General features: G+C 34.4%; 1 protein-coding gene across 2 annotated transcripts in view; it reads left to right on the forward strand.

Annotated features, from left to right (window-relative positions):
* Nucleotides 1-14608, forward strand: part of LOC136030489 (calcitonin gene-related peptide type 1 receptor-like) — a 166000-nt gene extending 151392 nt beyond the window's left edge. For both annotated transcript variants that reach the window (XM_065709511.1, XM_065709512.1), the window contains 2 exons: nt 453-633; nt 13342-14608. In XM_065709511.1, the coding sequence (XP_065565583.1) occupies nt 453-633; nt 13342-13620 (460 nt within the window). In that variant the 3' untranslated portion in view covers nt 13621-14608. The remainder of the gene's footprint in view (nt 1-452; nt 634-13341) is intronic.
* The last annotated feature ends 1922 nt before the right edge of the window (nt 14609-16530 follow it).

Below are 16530 nucleotides of genomic sequence, written 5' to 3' on the forward strand. Positions count from 1 at the left end.
AGTTACTTTAATTCTCTAGAATATAGGAACGGCAAAACATATTTTTCAAAATTTAGGATGAAGGAGATAATGGTAATGTTTTCATTGCAAGTACAAACACTAGCATTTTTCAATGAAACCCCCGCCCCCCAAAAAAAATATATTTTTCAAAAATACGGGGGGTAGAAGATCTAGATGGCACCTGCCTTCTGCAATCCTCTCCCAAATTGACACCATTACCCTAAAATTGTTATTTTTAAAATGAATCTATTAAAAAGGTACTCTACATTCGCTTTATCATTATACAAAATTTTAAAGGAAAGCTACTTTCACAATGAAAAGTGGGACGAAACACAGTCAATTTTGATAATTTTTATCATTATAAGTATTTTCATGTCTTTTTAAGCAAATTTCTTAGAAAAGCAGTATACACTTCTTTATTTCAGTTGATTCTTCTTGTTTTATTTGCTTAGGAAAGCAGTAAAGGCCACTCTGTTTCTTATACCCCTCTTTGGCACTCACCTGTTTGCCACAATCTACAGACCGACTAAGGGATCTTGTGAATTGGTTGAATTGTACTCCTATTTGAATCTTCTACTTGATGGCTTACAAGGATCTCTTGTTTCTATCATATTCTGTTACAGTAATAATGAGGTAAGCCTTTAGCGGACATTAATGGAAGTTCTTATACATTTAGTCTCTGATATACTCAAGGCCGTATCCAAGGGGGTTTGGTAACCTTTTTTGAACCCCCTTCGCCGAAACTTTTTGTCCAACTCGTAAAAAAGTACCAAAAATGAATATCGACAAATTTTGGTGAGTTAATAATGTTTTTGTACAAACTTCCTTGGATATACCAAATGGATTGTTAGTAGTAGTTTACTTTTCCCAAAAAGCAGAACAGTAATGTTGGGTAAAATTGAAAATACTGAAAAAAAAATCTAAAAAATGGAAAGAAAAAAATCCAGAAAACAACACCAAATGACTGCAAACACTATAGAACAAAAAAAAACATCTTCAGGTAGGGGAAAATGCATTAGAGGGTGATACTGAGAAATAAAGCTCGAAATTCATATGCATGGAACTTCATTAAGAGCATTTATTTGAAATAATATATCAATAAGGTCAAACCTACTCACTAACTTATAGTTTTGATACCAGAAGGTAAAATAAACAAAGACCTAGAGTATCAAAATTCGCCAAATGTAGGGTACCACCACGGCGTATTAGAGGGGACAACCGGTTTGATCCCCCTCCCACCCATTTCTTCTGACTTACACATCAGTATGAAAAAACATATAAATAAACCTATACTATGTTTTTTAATTTTTTGGTATCCATCCCTAGAACAAATATCCTGCTTACGGCCCTGGGTACTATAATGCTTTTTCCAAGACAACTGGGTAGTGCCAGAAAGCAAAAAAAAATGAGATCGAGAACTAAAGCTGTAGTACAAACTACGAAGACCCTTTTGATAATATCTTTCTCTATAGGGAGTAACTTCTCAATATTCTACCCATAGGCTCTTAACCACTGTGTTTATCAGGATTGCAAAAGTAGAAAAAAGAGAGCAACCGAGTAAAATCTCTAGCCAAGTCACTGAAATACATCAAGGTTGTATTAAGCATTAAAGCACAATTATTGACCATTCAGTAACGGATATTATCCGTTACTATTAACTATTAATTAACGGATATTAAGGGATAGGTTCCCTGTAAAAGTCTGTTCTGTTCTCGTACAGTTTTTATGCCGCTTTATGGAAAACAAAATATTATAAATATTTTTTGAATTTTTGGCATTAAAAGTATTACAGTGAAATAAAATCTTAAATTAATTTGTTTCGTTTTAAGTTTGACTTGAATATTCAGTTCAGTTTTCACTCGTTTTAAGTTTTATTTATTCATCTGTATCAGTATCTGTTATTTTTATGTTTGATCTGATCATTTATTTTAATTTCTGTTCTTTGGGCTTCACTTATTCTTTTATAGTATTTTTTGGTCGTTTTAGGTTTGCCATATGAATGGAATCTATTTCTGTTGGTATTAAATTTAATATGGCTTTTTAGTTTTCTTTGAAAAACTTCATTTTCGGATTTGTACTTTTAAAGTAATCATAGTCGGTTGGAAATTGCAAGGTCTAGTACCTTTTTTAATACTCGAAAGTGATTGAACCAACCGTCCCCACGCCAATCATTTCCTCAATCCTATCTGATCAAAATTTTTAGATAGCCACTTTGTTCAGCGTAGTTGAAAGGCCCGGAAATTGTATCTTTGAGGAAAACAACCCCCCGCAGCCCCCAGGGCAAAAGTTGTAGTTTTTAACCTGCGGGCATATAATAACAGGCGTACATGTACTTTTCCCTTGAGCCCTTAAATATATTCCCTGTGAACGTAATAGGATTCAGACATCCTAATAAAGTTTTCTTTCTCAAAGTACCGTCAATCTTGCCTATTTATTCTTTCACCTGATTAAATAAAAAAAAAAACAAGTTTTTTTTTTAACTGAAAGTAAGGAGTGACATTAAAACTTAAAACGAACAGAAATTACTTCGTATATGAAAGGGGTTGCTCCCTCCTCAACGCCCCGCTCTTTACGCTAAAGTTTGACTTTCTCTCAACTCTACTTTTTAAAACAGTAAAAAACTTATATGTATATATATATATATATATATATATATATATATATATATATATATATATATGTATATATATACATATATATATATATATATATATATATATATATATATATATATAAATATATATATATATATATATATATATATATATATATATATATATATATATATATATATATATATATATATATATAATATATATATATATATATATATATATATATATATATATATATATATATATATATATATACAAATCAAAAATTTGCAATAATTACAAATGATGATTCTTTGGAACCACCTGAAATATCAAACGTGACAGGGCTGAGAGAACGGCCCGAACATACTAACTTCACAATGGGTGAAAACGAGCAACCTGGATGACCAATGCGGTAAGCTAAGACCAAGTGTTTTGCTAAATTTGTCTGAAGTAATCACAATCCAGAATGAAGAAGAAAGAAAAATTCGGTTAGAAGGTATGCAGAAGACTTTTGCCAAGGCAAAAGTAAAAGGTCCAATAACAAAAAACATAATTTTAGAAAGGCGCTAATTCTAATTTAAAGTAGTTTAAAATGTTTAAGGGGTTTATTGTTGAAAATAAAGCACAAATAAATATTATTGGAAAGTCAGTGAACGTTAGAATCACAAAAACTTAAAAAAGACATGGAATAAACGAGAGCGAGAATCTCACTGAATTATAAACGAAATTTCCAACAGTAATCTGTTGCTGGAAACTGGAAAAAACGTAATTTTTATCTGTAATGCCTTAAAAAAATAAATGAGATAGCGTTTGAATCTAAACTGTTAAACCAAAAGGCTTGGAAAAAACTTACTGAGGTAAACATGAACAAAAACAGTCAATGAAGTCTTCAGCTTGAAAATGAGGAACAGCGATGACTGGCCACAAAATGATCTAAATAGGTCAGGACTTTAAGAAAGATGATAAATATTATTGACCGATGTTTTTTTAGCGCAACAGGTAACCCAATCCGGTTACCAAGCAACTGACATTAGTTTTACCATCCATTGATTGTCACTAAAATCAAGTCTTTGGTACTCGATCCAGTACTCCAAGATCTAAATTGGGGGTAGTATCCTTATAATTTCTGGTCTAGTTCTTCCTCTCTAAGAGCTTCCTAGTTCTGGTACCAATAGAAAAACTTGACTTACTTTACTTAACGCTCCTGCTCATGGTACAGCATTGATAGAGATGTGACTCTTCGCCTCCATACCCAACGGCTCTGCACAAGCGTGATTGCTTCTTGGAGATCAGTGCTGATCAAGGAGAGGTGGTGGGTAAGGTTGTTTGTGGGTAAAATTGAAAAGTGTGCTGGAGGGTGCCTTTGCTGGCATGCGAATTAAGTGGCCGAGTCACCGTAAGGTTCTTGCGGCGACCAGACGAGAGTTGGGGGGTCTGATCTGTTAGTGCCAGTAGTCGGGTGTTTGAGACGAAGTCGTACCAGTAACGGTCTGAACAATTAATGATTTCACCGGTTTCCTGTATTTTTCACCGTCAAGAGAATACCATCTATTTCATTCTACTTTGCTGATTTTCTTGATCATTTAAGTTAGGAATCGGCTTCCAAGACTTTTGATATTTTTCAATTTTTTCTATTAAAATTTGCAAACTGTTGGATGATTTTAGATCTAGGAGAACCCGACCCGGAAACAGAAAAACAGACTTTAGTTTGCCATTAATTTATTTTCTTCGTCGTCTTACAAAAGACTGTTGGTTAACTACTAAAAGAAGAGAAAAAACAGCATTTATTCGGGCAAAAAATAATGCCACTACTACTAACAACCAATTGCGATCAAGGCACCTGAAGCCAACACATATTCACAAGATCCTCCTCCATTCCAATATATCTACTCATTTTGAATTTTGCTCGTTTTAAGGGTTGACTCGGCTATTTATTGTAATATCTGTTCGTTTTGAGATTCATTTATTTATTGATAGTGATTTGTGGTAGTTTTACTCTTGGACGATTTTTTACTTTATTTTGCTCATTCTTGGCTTAATGGAGCTCTTTACTTTTCCTTAAGAGACTTGTCTCGTAGAAAAAGTTTTTTAAATAAATTACTGTTCGTTTTTTGTTGACATAGTCTTTTTCATGGAAAAAAATATACGTGTTTTTAGTTTTCTTCTATAAGAATCCATAGTTTGGGTTGCTATTTGTATGTAAGAGAAACTTTTTCAACAATTTTTAATTCTGAAAAAAACAGCATTTTTTCATTTAGTTTCATAGCTTCTGAAGTTAACCTGAAAAATGAAACTTAATATCATTCTCTAAAGATATTATCTATGCTCTTTGACAACCTGGATACACTTACACTCTTTTTATTCATTTAAATTGTAAAAGCAGAAGTATTAATAGTAGTATCCCCAAAAGTTTCAACTTAATACCCCCAGTCGTTCTCGATATATTGCTTAGGTGTCTTATTGGCAACCATTTAACACACTGCCTCTTCATTCATTTTTAAAGAAACATTTAGTTTTCAAGCATAATGTGGCAATTGCACAATTGTGGGGGGATTAACATGCCTAATATCGTTTGGAACATGAATGGGTTTGAGAGAAGGGCTACCTGCCCTCTAATCTGTTATTACTCTTAAAAAGGGCGCCAGACACTCGCGCTGTAATTAGAGTGCAAGGGGGAGAACTTCCCCCTAGTAAAACATTTTCAACAAGTAAAAGCAAAGTTAAAACATTTTAAATATATTCTGTTTTCGGTGTTCTGGTCTTGAGAAGGCATGGGGGTTGTCAGCCCTACTCATTTAAATTTTTGCTCGTTTTGAGTTTGAATCGGTTATTTATTCTATGATCTAATAAAAAAAATATGTTTAAATGTTTTAATTTTCTTAACTTTAATAAACTAAAAATTATTAAGACTTTAAAGAATATTTATCACTATCTGGCATTCTCAGAGACATAATTTCCGGTCCTTTCAATTACGTTGGACAAAATGGCTATCTCAGAATTATTATTGGATGTGGTTGGGGAAATGGTGGGTGAGGGAGAGGGATTAGTTGCCCTCCAATTACTTCCATTTCAAAAAGGGCACTTCATTTTAAAAAGGGCACTGACCCTTCCAATTTCCAATCAAATGAGTTGTTTTCAAAGTTTCTACGACAACGAATGGCCATCTCAAAATTTCTTTTTTCCATCTCAAAATTTCTTTCAAAATTTACCTTTTTTAATAGTCGAAAGTGATTGGACCAACCATCCCCACGCCAATCATTTCCTCCATCCTATTTGATCAAGATTTTTAGATAGCCACTTCGTTCAGCGTAGTTGAAAGGCCCGAAAATTGTATCTTTGAGGAAAACAATTCCCCGCAGCCCCCAGGGCAAAGGTTGTAGTTTTTAACCTGCGGGCATATAATAACAGGCGTACATGTAATTTTCCCTTGAGCCCTTAAATATATTCCTTGTGAACGTAATAGGATTCAGACATCCTAATAAGGGTTGCTTTCTCAAAGTATCGTCAATCTTGCCTATATATTCTTTCACCTGATTAAATAAAAAAAAACAAGTTTTTTTTAACTGAAAGTATGGAGCGACATTAAAACTTAAAACGAACAGAAATTGCTTCGTATATGAAAAGGGTTGCTCCCTCCTCAACGCCCCGCTCTTTACGCTAAAGTTTGACTTTCTCTCAACTCTACTTTTTAAAACAGTAAAAAACATATATATACATATATATATATACATATATATATATATATATATATATATATATATATATATATATATATATATATATATATATATATATATATATATATATTTATATATATATATATATATATATATATATATATATATATATATATATATATATATATTTATATTATATATATATATATATATATATATATATATATATATATATATATATATATATATATATATATATATATATATATTATTGAACAATGTTTTTTTTTAGCGCAACAGGTCCAGCAAGTAATGATCCTAGTAGTGCCCTGAATGAGTAGAACATCTAAAATAGCAATCCGGATCCCCTGTATTCTGACGCATTGAAATTGCTTGAGTTATGAAATTAGCAAAGTGCTACCTGAACTTAGAGTCGAAAGAGGCCCGATCCGGTTACCAAGCAACTGACATTAGTTTTACCATCCACTGGTTGTCACTAAAATCCATTGAATACTCCAAGATCTAAATTTGGAGTAGTATCCTTATAATTTCTGGGTCTAGTTCTTCCTCTCTAAGAGCTTCCTAGTTCTGGTACCAATAGAAAAACTTGACTTACTTGACTTAAAGCTCCTGCTCATGGTACAGCATTGATAGAGATGTGACTCTTCGCCTCCATTCCGAACGGACCTGCACAAGCGTGATTGCTTCTTGGAGATCAGTGTTGGTCATGGAGAGGTAGTGGGTAAGGCTGTCCCTCCATCTAAACTGTGGTCTTCAACGGGAGTGCTTCCAGCCATGTTCAGGGGGATCAAAATTGAAAAGTGTGCTGGAGGGTGCCTTTGCTGGCATGCGAATTAAGTGGCCGAGCCACCGTAAGGTTCTTGTGGCGACCTGACGAGAGTTGGGGGGTCTGATTTGTTAGTGCCAGTAGTCGGGTGTTTGAGACGAAGTCGTACCAGTAACGGTCTGAACAATTAATGATTTCACCGGTTTCCTGTATTTTTCACCGTCAAGAGAATACCATCTATTTCATTCTACTTTGTTGATTTTCTTGATCATTTAAGTTAGGAATCGGCTTCCAAGACTTTTGATATTTTGAATTTTTTCTATTAAAATTTGCAAACTGTTGGATGATTTTAGATCTAGGAGAACCCGACCCGGAAACAGAAAAACAGACTTTAGTTTGCCATTAATTTATTTTCTTCGTCGTCTTACAAAAGACTGTTGGTTAACTACTAAAAGAAGAGAAAAAACAGCACTTATTCGGGCAAAAACTAATGTCACTACTACTAACAACCTATTGCGATCAAGGCACCTGAAGCCAACACATATTCACAAGATCCTCCTCCACTCCAATATATCTACTCATTTTAAATTTTGCTCGTTTTAAAGGTTGACTCGGATATTTATTGTAATATCTGTTCGTTTTGAGATTCATTTATTTATTGATAGTGATTTGTGGTAGTTTTACGCTTGGACGATTATTTTACTTTATTTTGCTCATTCTTGGCTTAATGGAGCTCTTTACTTTTCCTTGAGAGGCTTGTCTCGTAGAAAAAGTTTTTTAAATAAATTACTGTTCGTTTTTTGTTGACATAGTCTTTTTCATGGAAAAAATATGTATGTTTTCAGTTTTCTTCTATAAGAATCCATAGTTTGGGTTGCTATTTGTATGTAAGAGAAACTTTTTCAACAATTTTTCACTTCTGAAAAAAACAGCATTTTTTCATTTAGTTTCATAGCTTCTGAAGTTAACCTGAAAAATGAAACTTAATATCATTCTCTAAAGATACTATCTATGCTCTTTGACAACCTGAATACACTTACACTCTTTTTATTCATTTAAATTGTAAAAGCAGAAGTATTAATAGTAGTATCCCCAAAAGTTTCAACTTAATACCCCCGGGCGTTCTCGATATATTGCTTAGGTGTCTTATTGGCAACCATTTAACACACTGCCTTTTGATTCATTTTCAAAGAAACATTTAGTTTTCAAGCATAATGTGGTAATTGCACAATTGTGGGGGGATTAACATGCCTAATATCGTTTGGAACATGAATGGGTTTGAGAGAAGGGCTACCTGCCCTCTAATCTGTTATTACTCTTAAAAAGGGCGCCAGACACTCGCGCTGTAATTAGAGTGCAAGGGGGAGGACTTCCCCCTAGTAAAACATTTTCAACAAGTAAAAGCAAAGTTAAAACATTTTAAATACATTCTGTTTTCAGTAAAGTACAGATTATGTTCTGGTCTTGAGAAGGCATGGGGGTTGTCAGCCCTACTCATTTAAATTTTTGCTCGTTTTGAGTTTGAATCAGTTATTTATTCTATGATCTAATAAAAAAAATATGTTTAAATGTTTTAATTTACTTAACTTTAATAAACTAAAAATTATTAAAACTTTAAAGAATATATATCACTATCTGGCATCCTCAGAGACATAATTTCCGGTCATTTCAATTACGTTGGACAAAATGGCTATCTCAAAATTATTATTGGATGTGGTTGGGGAAATGGTGGGTGAGGGAGAGGGATTAGTTGCCCTCCAATTACTTCCATTTCAAAAAGGGCACTTCATTTTAAAAAGGGCACTGACCCTTCCAATTTCCAATCAAATGAGTTGTTTTCAAAGTTTCTATGACAACGAATGGCCATCTCAAAATTTCTTTCAGACGCATTTCGGGAAAATTTGAGGTTTATATGATGGGGGGTATTCACCCTCTAATCACTCTGAGTCTTAAAAAGGATACTAGAACTTTTACGAATCCAATGAACGCCCTTCAAAGTTTTTAAGATCACTGTTTCTATATGTACCTTATATGCCCCAGGGCATGACTCACAGCTCTTGCTCTGTGGGCTTTGGTATGGCTGTCATTTTCAAAGACACAATTTTCGGACCTTTCAATTACGTTGAAAAAAATGAATGTTTCAAAATTGATATTTGATGTGTTTGGGAAAATGGTTAGTGTGGGAGGGGGGTTTCGTTGTTCTCAAATCCCCTTCAACTATTAAAAGGGCACTGATCATTTCAATTTCCAATCGAATGAGCCTTTTTTGAAATTTCTACGACAACAAATGGTCATCTCAAAATTAAAATGACATGCATTCCGGGATAATACGAGGTGTGGGAAGGAGGGGTGGTATCTACCCTCTGATCATTCTGAACATTAAAAAGACCACTAGAGCTTCTGACTACCATTCTAGTTTGCCCCCTCTAAAGGCTATACGATCACCCTATCTATAGATACCCTATCAGCCTATATATACCATATTTAACCCCAGGGAAAATGTTACAACCCTTGTCTTGAGGGCTGTGGGGGGTTTTCATACTCAAAGAAGTAATTTTCTGACCTTTCAATTACGTTGAACAAAACCGCTACCTCAAATTTTTTATTTGGTGTGTTTGGGGGAATGTTAGGCGTGGGAGGGGGGTTGGTTGCCCTCCAATCACTTTTGACTATTAAAAACGGCAGTAACGGCAAAGTCAAAATTGCTATCAGATGCATTTTGTGAAAATTCAGGGTAGGGGGGGGGAGGTATCCACCCACCGATCGCTCTGAATTTCATAAACTGTGCTAAAACTTCTGATTAGCAATCCAATGAGTCCCCTCCAAAGTTTATACGATCACCCTTTTTATATGAACCTTAAATGCCCCCAGGGCATAACTTACAAACCTCGTCGTGATGGCTCTGAGGAAGGGGGTTGTCAACCTTAAATACATAATTTCCACATCTTTCAACTATGTTGAATAAAATGGATATCTCAAAGTTTTGATTGGATGTGTTTGGGGATGCTTAGAATGTAGGGTGGGTTAGTTGCCCTCTTATCACTTTCGACCATTAAAAAGGGCACTAACCCTTTCAATTTCCAATGGAAAGAGCCCTTTTCGAATGTTCTACGAAACCTCCTTCGATACGAAATAACCTGGTCTAAACAAAGAAAAATGATAATACAGAGTGCCCACATCGCTCATTACTTAGGCAGCGCTATTGCGCTGCCTATGAAAAGGGGTACTGACCCCTTCAATTTCCAATTGAATGATCTTTTTTCGAAGTTTCTACGACAACAAATGGCCATCATAATTTGCAACCCTTGTCCTGAGGGCTGCGGGAGGGGGAGGGGGTAGTCATCCTCAAATAAATAATTTCTGGACCTTTCAACTACATTGAACAAAACTGCCATCGTAAAATTTTTTGGATGTATTTGGGGAAAGGTGAGCGTGGGAGGGGTGTCAGTTGCCTTCCAATCACTTTTGACTGTTAAACAGGGCACTGGCCCTTTCAATTTTCAATCAAATGAGCCCCTTTTGAAGTTTCTACGACAACAAATGGCCTTCTTAAAATTCCTATCAGATACATTTCGGGAAAATTCGAGGAGGGGGGGGGCATCCACCCTCCCATCACTCTGAATCTAAAAAAGGCACTAATAGTTCCGATTATAATCCAATCAGCCTTTTCCGAAGTTTATACGATCACCCTTTCTATACAAACCTTATATGCCCCCATGGTATAACTTACAACCCTAGTCCTGAGGACTGCAGGGGGGTTGTCATCCTGAAACACATAATTTGCGGACCTTTCAACTAAGTTGAACGAAACGGCTATCTCAAAATTTTAATTGGATCTGTTTTGGGAAATGATGGGCATGGGAAGGGGTTTAGTTGCCCTTCAATCACTTTCGTCTATTAAAAAGGACACTAGCCCTTTCAATTTCCGATCGAATCAGGCACCTTTTGAATTTTCTACGACAACAAATGATCATCTCAAAATTTCGGGGAAATACAAGGCGTGGGGGTGTATCCACCCTCCGATCACTCTAAATCTCAAAAAGTGCACTAAAACTTTTAATTAGCAATCCAATGAGCTCATTACAAAGTTTATACGATCACCCTTTCTATATAAACCTTATATGCCCCAGGCCATAACTTACAACCCATGCCCCGAGGGTTCTGAGGGGGGGGTCATCATTAAAGACATAATTTCTGGATATTTCAACTACGTTGGACAAACTGGCTGTCTCAAAATTTTGATTGAATATGCTTCGGGAAATGGTGGGCGTGGGAGGGGTGTTAGTTACCCTCCAATCACATTCGACAATTGAAAAAGGAAGTATCCCTTTCAATTTTCAATCAAAAGAGCCTCTTTTGGAGTTTCTACGACGATTCCTTTGATACTAAATGCACGTCTAAACAAAAATTAAATAGTATATTGTGTCCACATCGCTCTTTACTTAGGCAGCGTTATTGCACTGTCTAAGACAAAGATAAAATACGATCAGGTAAATGAATAAGTAGGGAAGATTGACGATTCTTTGAGAAAGACAACGTTATTAGGATATCTGAATCCCATTACTCTCACAGGGAATATATTTATCAAACTACTAAACTATATTCCCTTCTCTGTTTTAAGATAAATGTCCCCTCCAAATGTAATTAGTGACCAAAAATCACTATAGAGACCTTTCTCACTTTCCAATTCATTGAAAAAAAGATGGCATATGCTGCTTTGTTTCATGCATGACGATACATCTGTATACGATTTGACAAAGATAAAATATGATCAGGTAAATGAACAAGTAGGGAAGATTTACGATGTTTTGAGAAAGACAACGTTATTAGGATCTCTGAATCTTATTACATTCACAGGGAATATATTTAAGGGCTCAAGGGAAAAGTACATGCACAATTATACAGTTATAATTATAGTACAATTATATTTCTTCTTCTTGTTTTGAACAAGATGAAGGTTATCACGCTGCTCGATTTTCGGTATTTGAGCTTTCGACTTGCTTTAGGTTTAAAAAAAAGTTGAATAGTTCAGTTTTGGTGCCGTGGCGAGTAATACTGTGCTTAAGATAATTAAAAGCATCATTTTAATTCACGAATAAACGTGCTCTCTAGTATATTTGGTAATCAAAGGAGTCTTTTTCGTCGGAAAATTCCTGGTTCACGTCACCAAGAACAAACTTGCATTAGATTAGGGTTGGATAATTTGTTTTCTTCGCCATGGCAAAGGAAATTTTGCTTAAACAAACTAAACTTTTCTTTTTAATGCACAATAAAAACTTACAACTGCAGTTTGTTTGGATTAGCCACTCAAATGAGTCTTATTTGTCAATTATTTTTTGGAAGATTTCAGAGAATGTGGGTTTCAAATTTGCCAGAATTCATGTAGTGACATCTCTCGGTCGTTTTTGTTCCAATTTAGAACTAAAGCCCAGAGTACAAGTCACCTAAATAGGTAGCTTTTTGGCAAGATCAGAGTTCCTTTGTCAAGGATTTTAGAGTACCGGTTAGCTACCCTGTTACCGCTTAGCTTTACAATCGTTCTTAAGAATTTATCTACGGAATAATGAGTCGCTAGAGGGCACTGAATTCCCTTGTCCCCTCCCCATATTACGTTGATGAAACAAACCTATTTTCAAATGAATTTCCCGAGTACTTAGTTTCTGATTTTTTTTTTTTTTTTTTTTTTTTTTTTTTTTTTTTTTTTTTTTTTTTTTTTTTTTTTTTTTTAGTAAGTGGTTTTTTCAATTCTGTAAGATCTAGGTTTTAAACTTGATATCAAGCTCTGTTAATCTCAAATAAATATAAATTGAAAGGAAATCCCAACCGAGTCATTTGGAGACAACCATTATAATTTGAAAAAGGAAATATTAAGTATTAATATTTATTGAAGTATTATTATTCATTATTATATATTTCTTATTATGCAACAAAATTATTTTCTATAATCTGTTTTGTTGTTTTGGTTTGTTTGCCCGTGTCAGGGTCACTTCCTTGCACTGCTTGCCCAGCATTATTTCTGTTTTTTTTTTTTTTTTTACTTTTTCTCCGGCCTTTCATTTTCTAGTTTTGTGGGGTGGGGGTTTCATTCATATACTTTCATTTTCATATTTTCTTTCATATATTTCCATGTCAATGCATTGAATTTTATGGTTGTAGGCCCCAACAAGTATAAGCTCTGCTCTTTATTGGGGATGTATTATTAGTGTGTAATTCTGTCCTGAGTTGAATGCATGAATTCATTTATTCGTTAAGCTTTAGCTAATAGTGTTTTTCTTTTTAGATACATAATCTTTTACGTCGAAGCTATCTCCGATTTCGTGACCACAAACGAATGTCAGCATCAACCAGACGGCAATCTCTTTTGTTTTTTGCCCGGTGTCATTCAAGCACAAATGATTCGGAGAATCCCGGGCAGTTGATTAGATTCACCTTCCATCCTCAAAGAAGGGCTGTTTTCCTCCACCCTGCGTTTCTAACAAAGGAATCAACAGATAGAAATGGAATTATTCCTTGCACCCCAGCACATGATATAGAAGGAAAAATACAAGGTGTTGCGTAAGGACTACCTCATCTGGAAGAATCTAGTTGTTAGGAGGAGCATCACCAAAGAAGAGCTGTTTTTCTCCACCCTGCGTTTCTAACGAAGGAATCTATTCATAGAAATGAGATAATTCTCAACTCATGATATTTTTCTCAACTCATGACATTCTATCGAAGGAATCCATTGATAGAAACGGAATTATTCCTTGCATCCCAGCTCATGAAACTGCAGTAAGAAACAGGATGTTATGTAAGAGCTACCTTCTCAGGAAAAATCTAATTGTAAGGAGGAGCAACCTCAGAAAAAGACTTTTTCCTCTACCTTGCGTTCTAATGAAGGAATCCTTTGATAAAAATGGAGTAATTCCTTACATCTAGCTCATGACAGAGAAGGAAATAGCAAAATATTGTTTAAGAGCTACTGCCTCATGAAGAATTTAATTTTAAAAAGGAATTATAAAGAGGAATATCCTCATAGAAGAGCTGTTTTCCTCCACTTTGTATTTCAAACGAAGGAATTCTGTGATAGAATGGAGTTGCATCCCAGCACATGATATAGAAACAAGATGTTGTTTAATAACTACCGTCTCATAAAAAATCGATTCGTAAGTAGGTGTATCATCAAAGAAGTATGGTTTTTCTCCACTCTACTTCCAATGAAGGAATCCTTTGGTAGGAATCAAGTAATTCTTTGAATCCCAACACACGATTTAGAGCGGAAAAATGTGTAGGAGTGAATGCCAAACAAAAAAAAAATCTAATTTGTAAGGATGTACTTCCCTTATCAGGAACAGGAAATACATTATCAGTTTAGGGACTGTTTTGTAAGACGGTCAAAGATTTTTAATTTCAAACCTAAGCCCTGTGTTAACAAGAAAATAAATATGGTGAGGTGAAGCTTAAGTGACTTTTTGTATATCTCGCATAGTCTTTGGTTGAATCAGGAGATTTTACCCGCAAACGAAATTTTTTCTTAGAGATGTTTTTGAATAAATATATTTTGTATGCTTGAGTCACAAGTGTTTTTTTTTTTTTTTTTTTTTTTTTGTTTTTTTTTTTTTTTCGTCTTCCCTACCAAATCTAACACACCATAGAAAACAATTTGAAGAAAATTTTATTTGATAATTTGAATAAGAAGTGCCGGGAATTTCTTGAAAATTCCTGATTTTGAAAGGGTCCAGGACCTAAATGTATAGTGTCATCTCATAATTCTAGAAAATAAAAAGATTTTGACACAGATGAAGCAAACAAAAATTCATTCTTGTATGGCTTAGAATCCACCCTTCTAATTTCAAGCAACCTACTTTCTTATTGACCCTTTTTCTTGCTGCCAGGAAACATCAAAATTCTGTAAATAGATATGTTAGTCATGACTTTCCATAACTTTCCAAAAATCCTTTTATTGTTATGACCACCTTCTACTTTCAATTTTAGTCTTCAAAAATTTCATTTTCTAGCAAAATTATTTGGATAATTACGCATTTTCAGAGTTTTAATTAATTTTTGGAATGTCAGTACACATTAACGTAAAAGTGTTTTGTTTTCTTGTGTTTTTCTTAACTGGTAATTACCGAAAAAGAGAGGAAAGGTGAAATGAAATTTTGTAGTCGAATTTGAAAATTTTACTATTTTCTCAAAAAACTCGATGTTTGGTGCACCGGGATGAAACCATCATCAACAATGTCAACATTAGTGTTTCACCTAATTAAATTAGATGCCGCTTTCATTTTTAGTCTAAGAAATGTCAACGTTTAGCAAAAAGTAACTTTTATGGTTTTTGATACATCTGGAGGTAAAGGTATTTTCTTTTTTTTTTATAGCTGCAGTTATCACAAAAGAGAGAAAAGATAAAATATAAAAATTTTCCATCCCCTCAAAAAGCTTAATATCTTGGCCAAATTAATTTTGGCAATGTCAGCACTAGCTGCGACGCCTAATTAAATAAAAATCTTAATCCAAGCCAGATTTCAGGCTGTTTTTTAACCATATTATTGAACTTCAATGGCGAAGAGGAATTACTTGCAAAAAAAGGAGTAAAAATTAAAAACCTATCCAAATAGTTCGCTTAATGTATCCATTAAAGAAAAGAAAATGAAAGTGTAGAGCAACAATAAAATCAAACGAACCGAAAATATTCTGCATATATGAAGGGGGAGGGGGTAGCCCCACCATAATTACCTGCCCTTTGTGCTAATGTTTTACAAATAATTTAGTGAAAGAAATCTTCAGTGTAGCAAATATAGCCAATCGCCAAGTGTTTTATTTACCGATCGTCTTTCAAAGTTTTTGACCTGAAACTCTTTTTTTAAGCAAATGTGCTTAAAAAAAAACAGTCTCAACCAATATCACCCTGCATATTAATGCGGGGGCGTTATTGACGTTTCATTTATTTTTATTTTTTCAGCCATGACCGTATTGAAGAATAGGAATATTGGGAGAAGGCGAATCTTAAAGGAAATGATAACATGAAGTGCCCCTTTTAAGTACCAGAAGATATTCTATCTTTATTCGTGAAATACTCAAGGCGCATGAAAACAAGAAAGGAAATAATAACTGAAAAGAGAAAAATCAAATAGGTGAAAAACGAAGATTTTGTCAGCCAGTACCAGAATATGAAGATGAAAATTAAGCAAATATTTCCACAAGGACCTCAAGCAAGTCCTCCTCAGTGCTCAAAAAACAAAAATCCTTGTTTTTTCACCTATTTGATTTTTCTTTTTTCATTTATTATTTCTTTTCTTGCTTTCATACGTCATGCATAGCCAGTATGGTCTCAGAACGTATTTACGTTAATACTAAAGGCAGATAATGTGCTCACTGAACCAATTCACGCTCTCTTGTAGTTAACCGATCGTGACAGAGGAAGATTAACCTGGCTTAGTAAGTTGTTCCACGACATGGCTATAAGCAATTTTGTAGAACCAATGAG

The sequence above is a fragment of the Artemia franciscana genome, chromosome 8, assembly GCF_032884065.1.
Source record: "Artemia franciscana chromosome 8, ASM3288406v1, whole genome shotgun sequence".
Lineage (NCBI taxonomy): Eukaryota > Metazoa > Arthropoda > Branchiopoda > Anostraca > Artemiidae > Artemia > Artemia franciscana.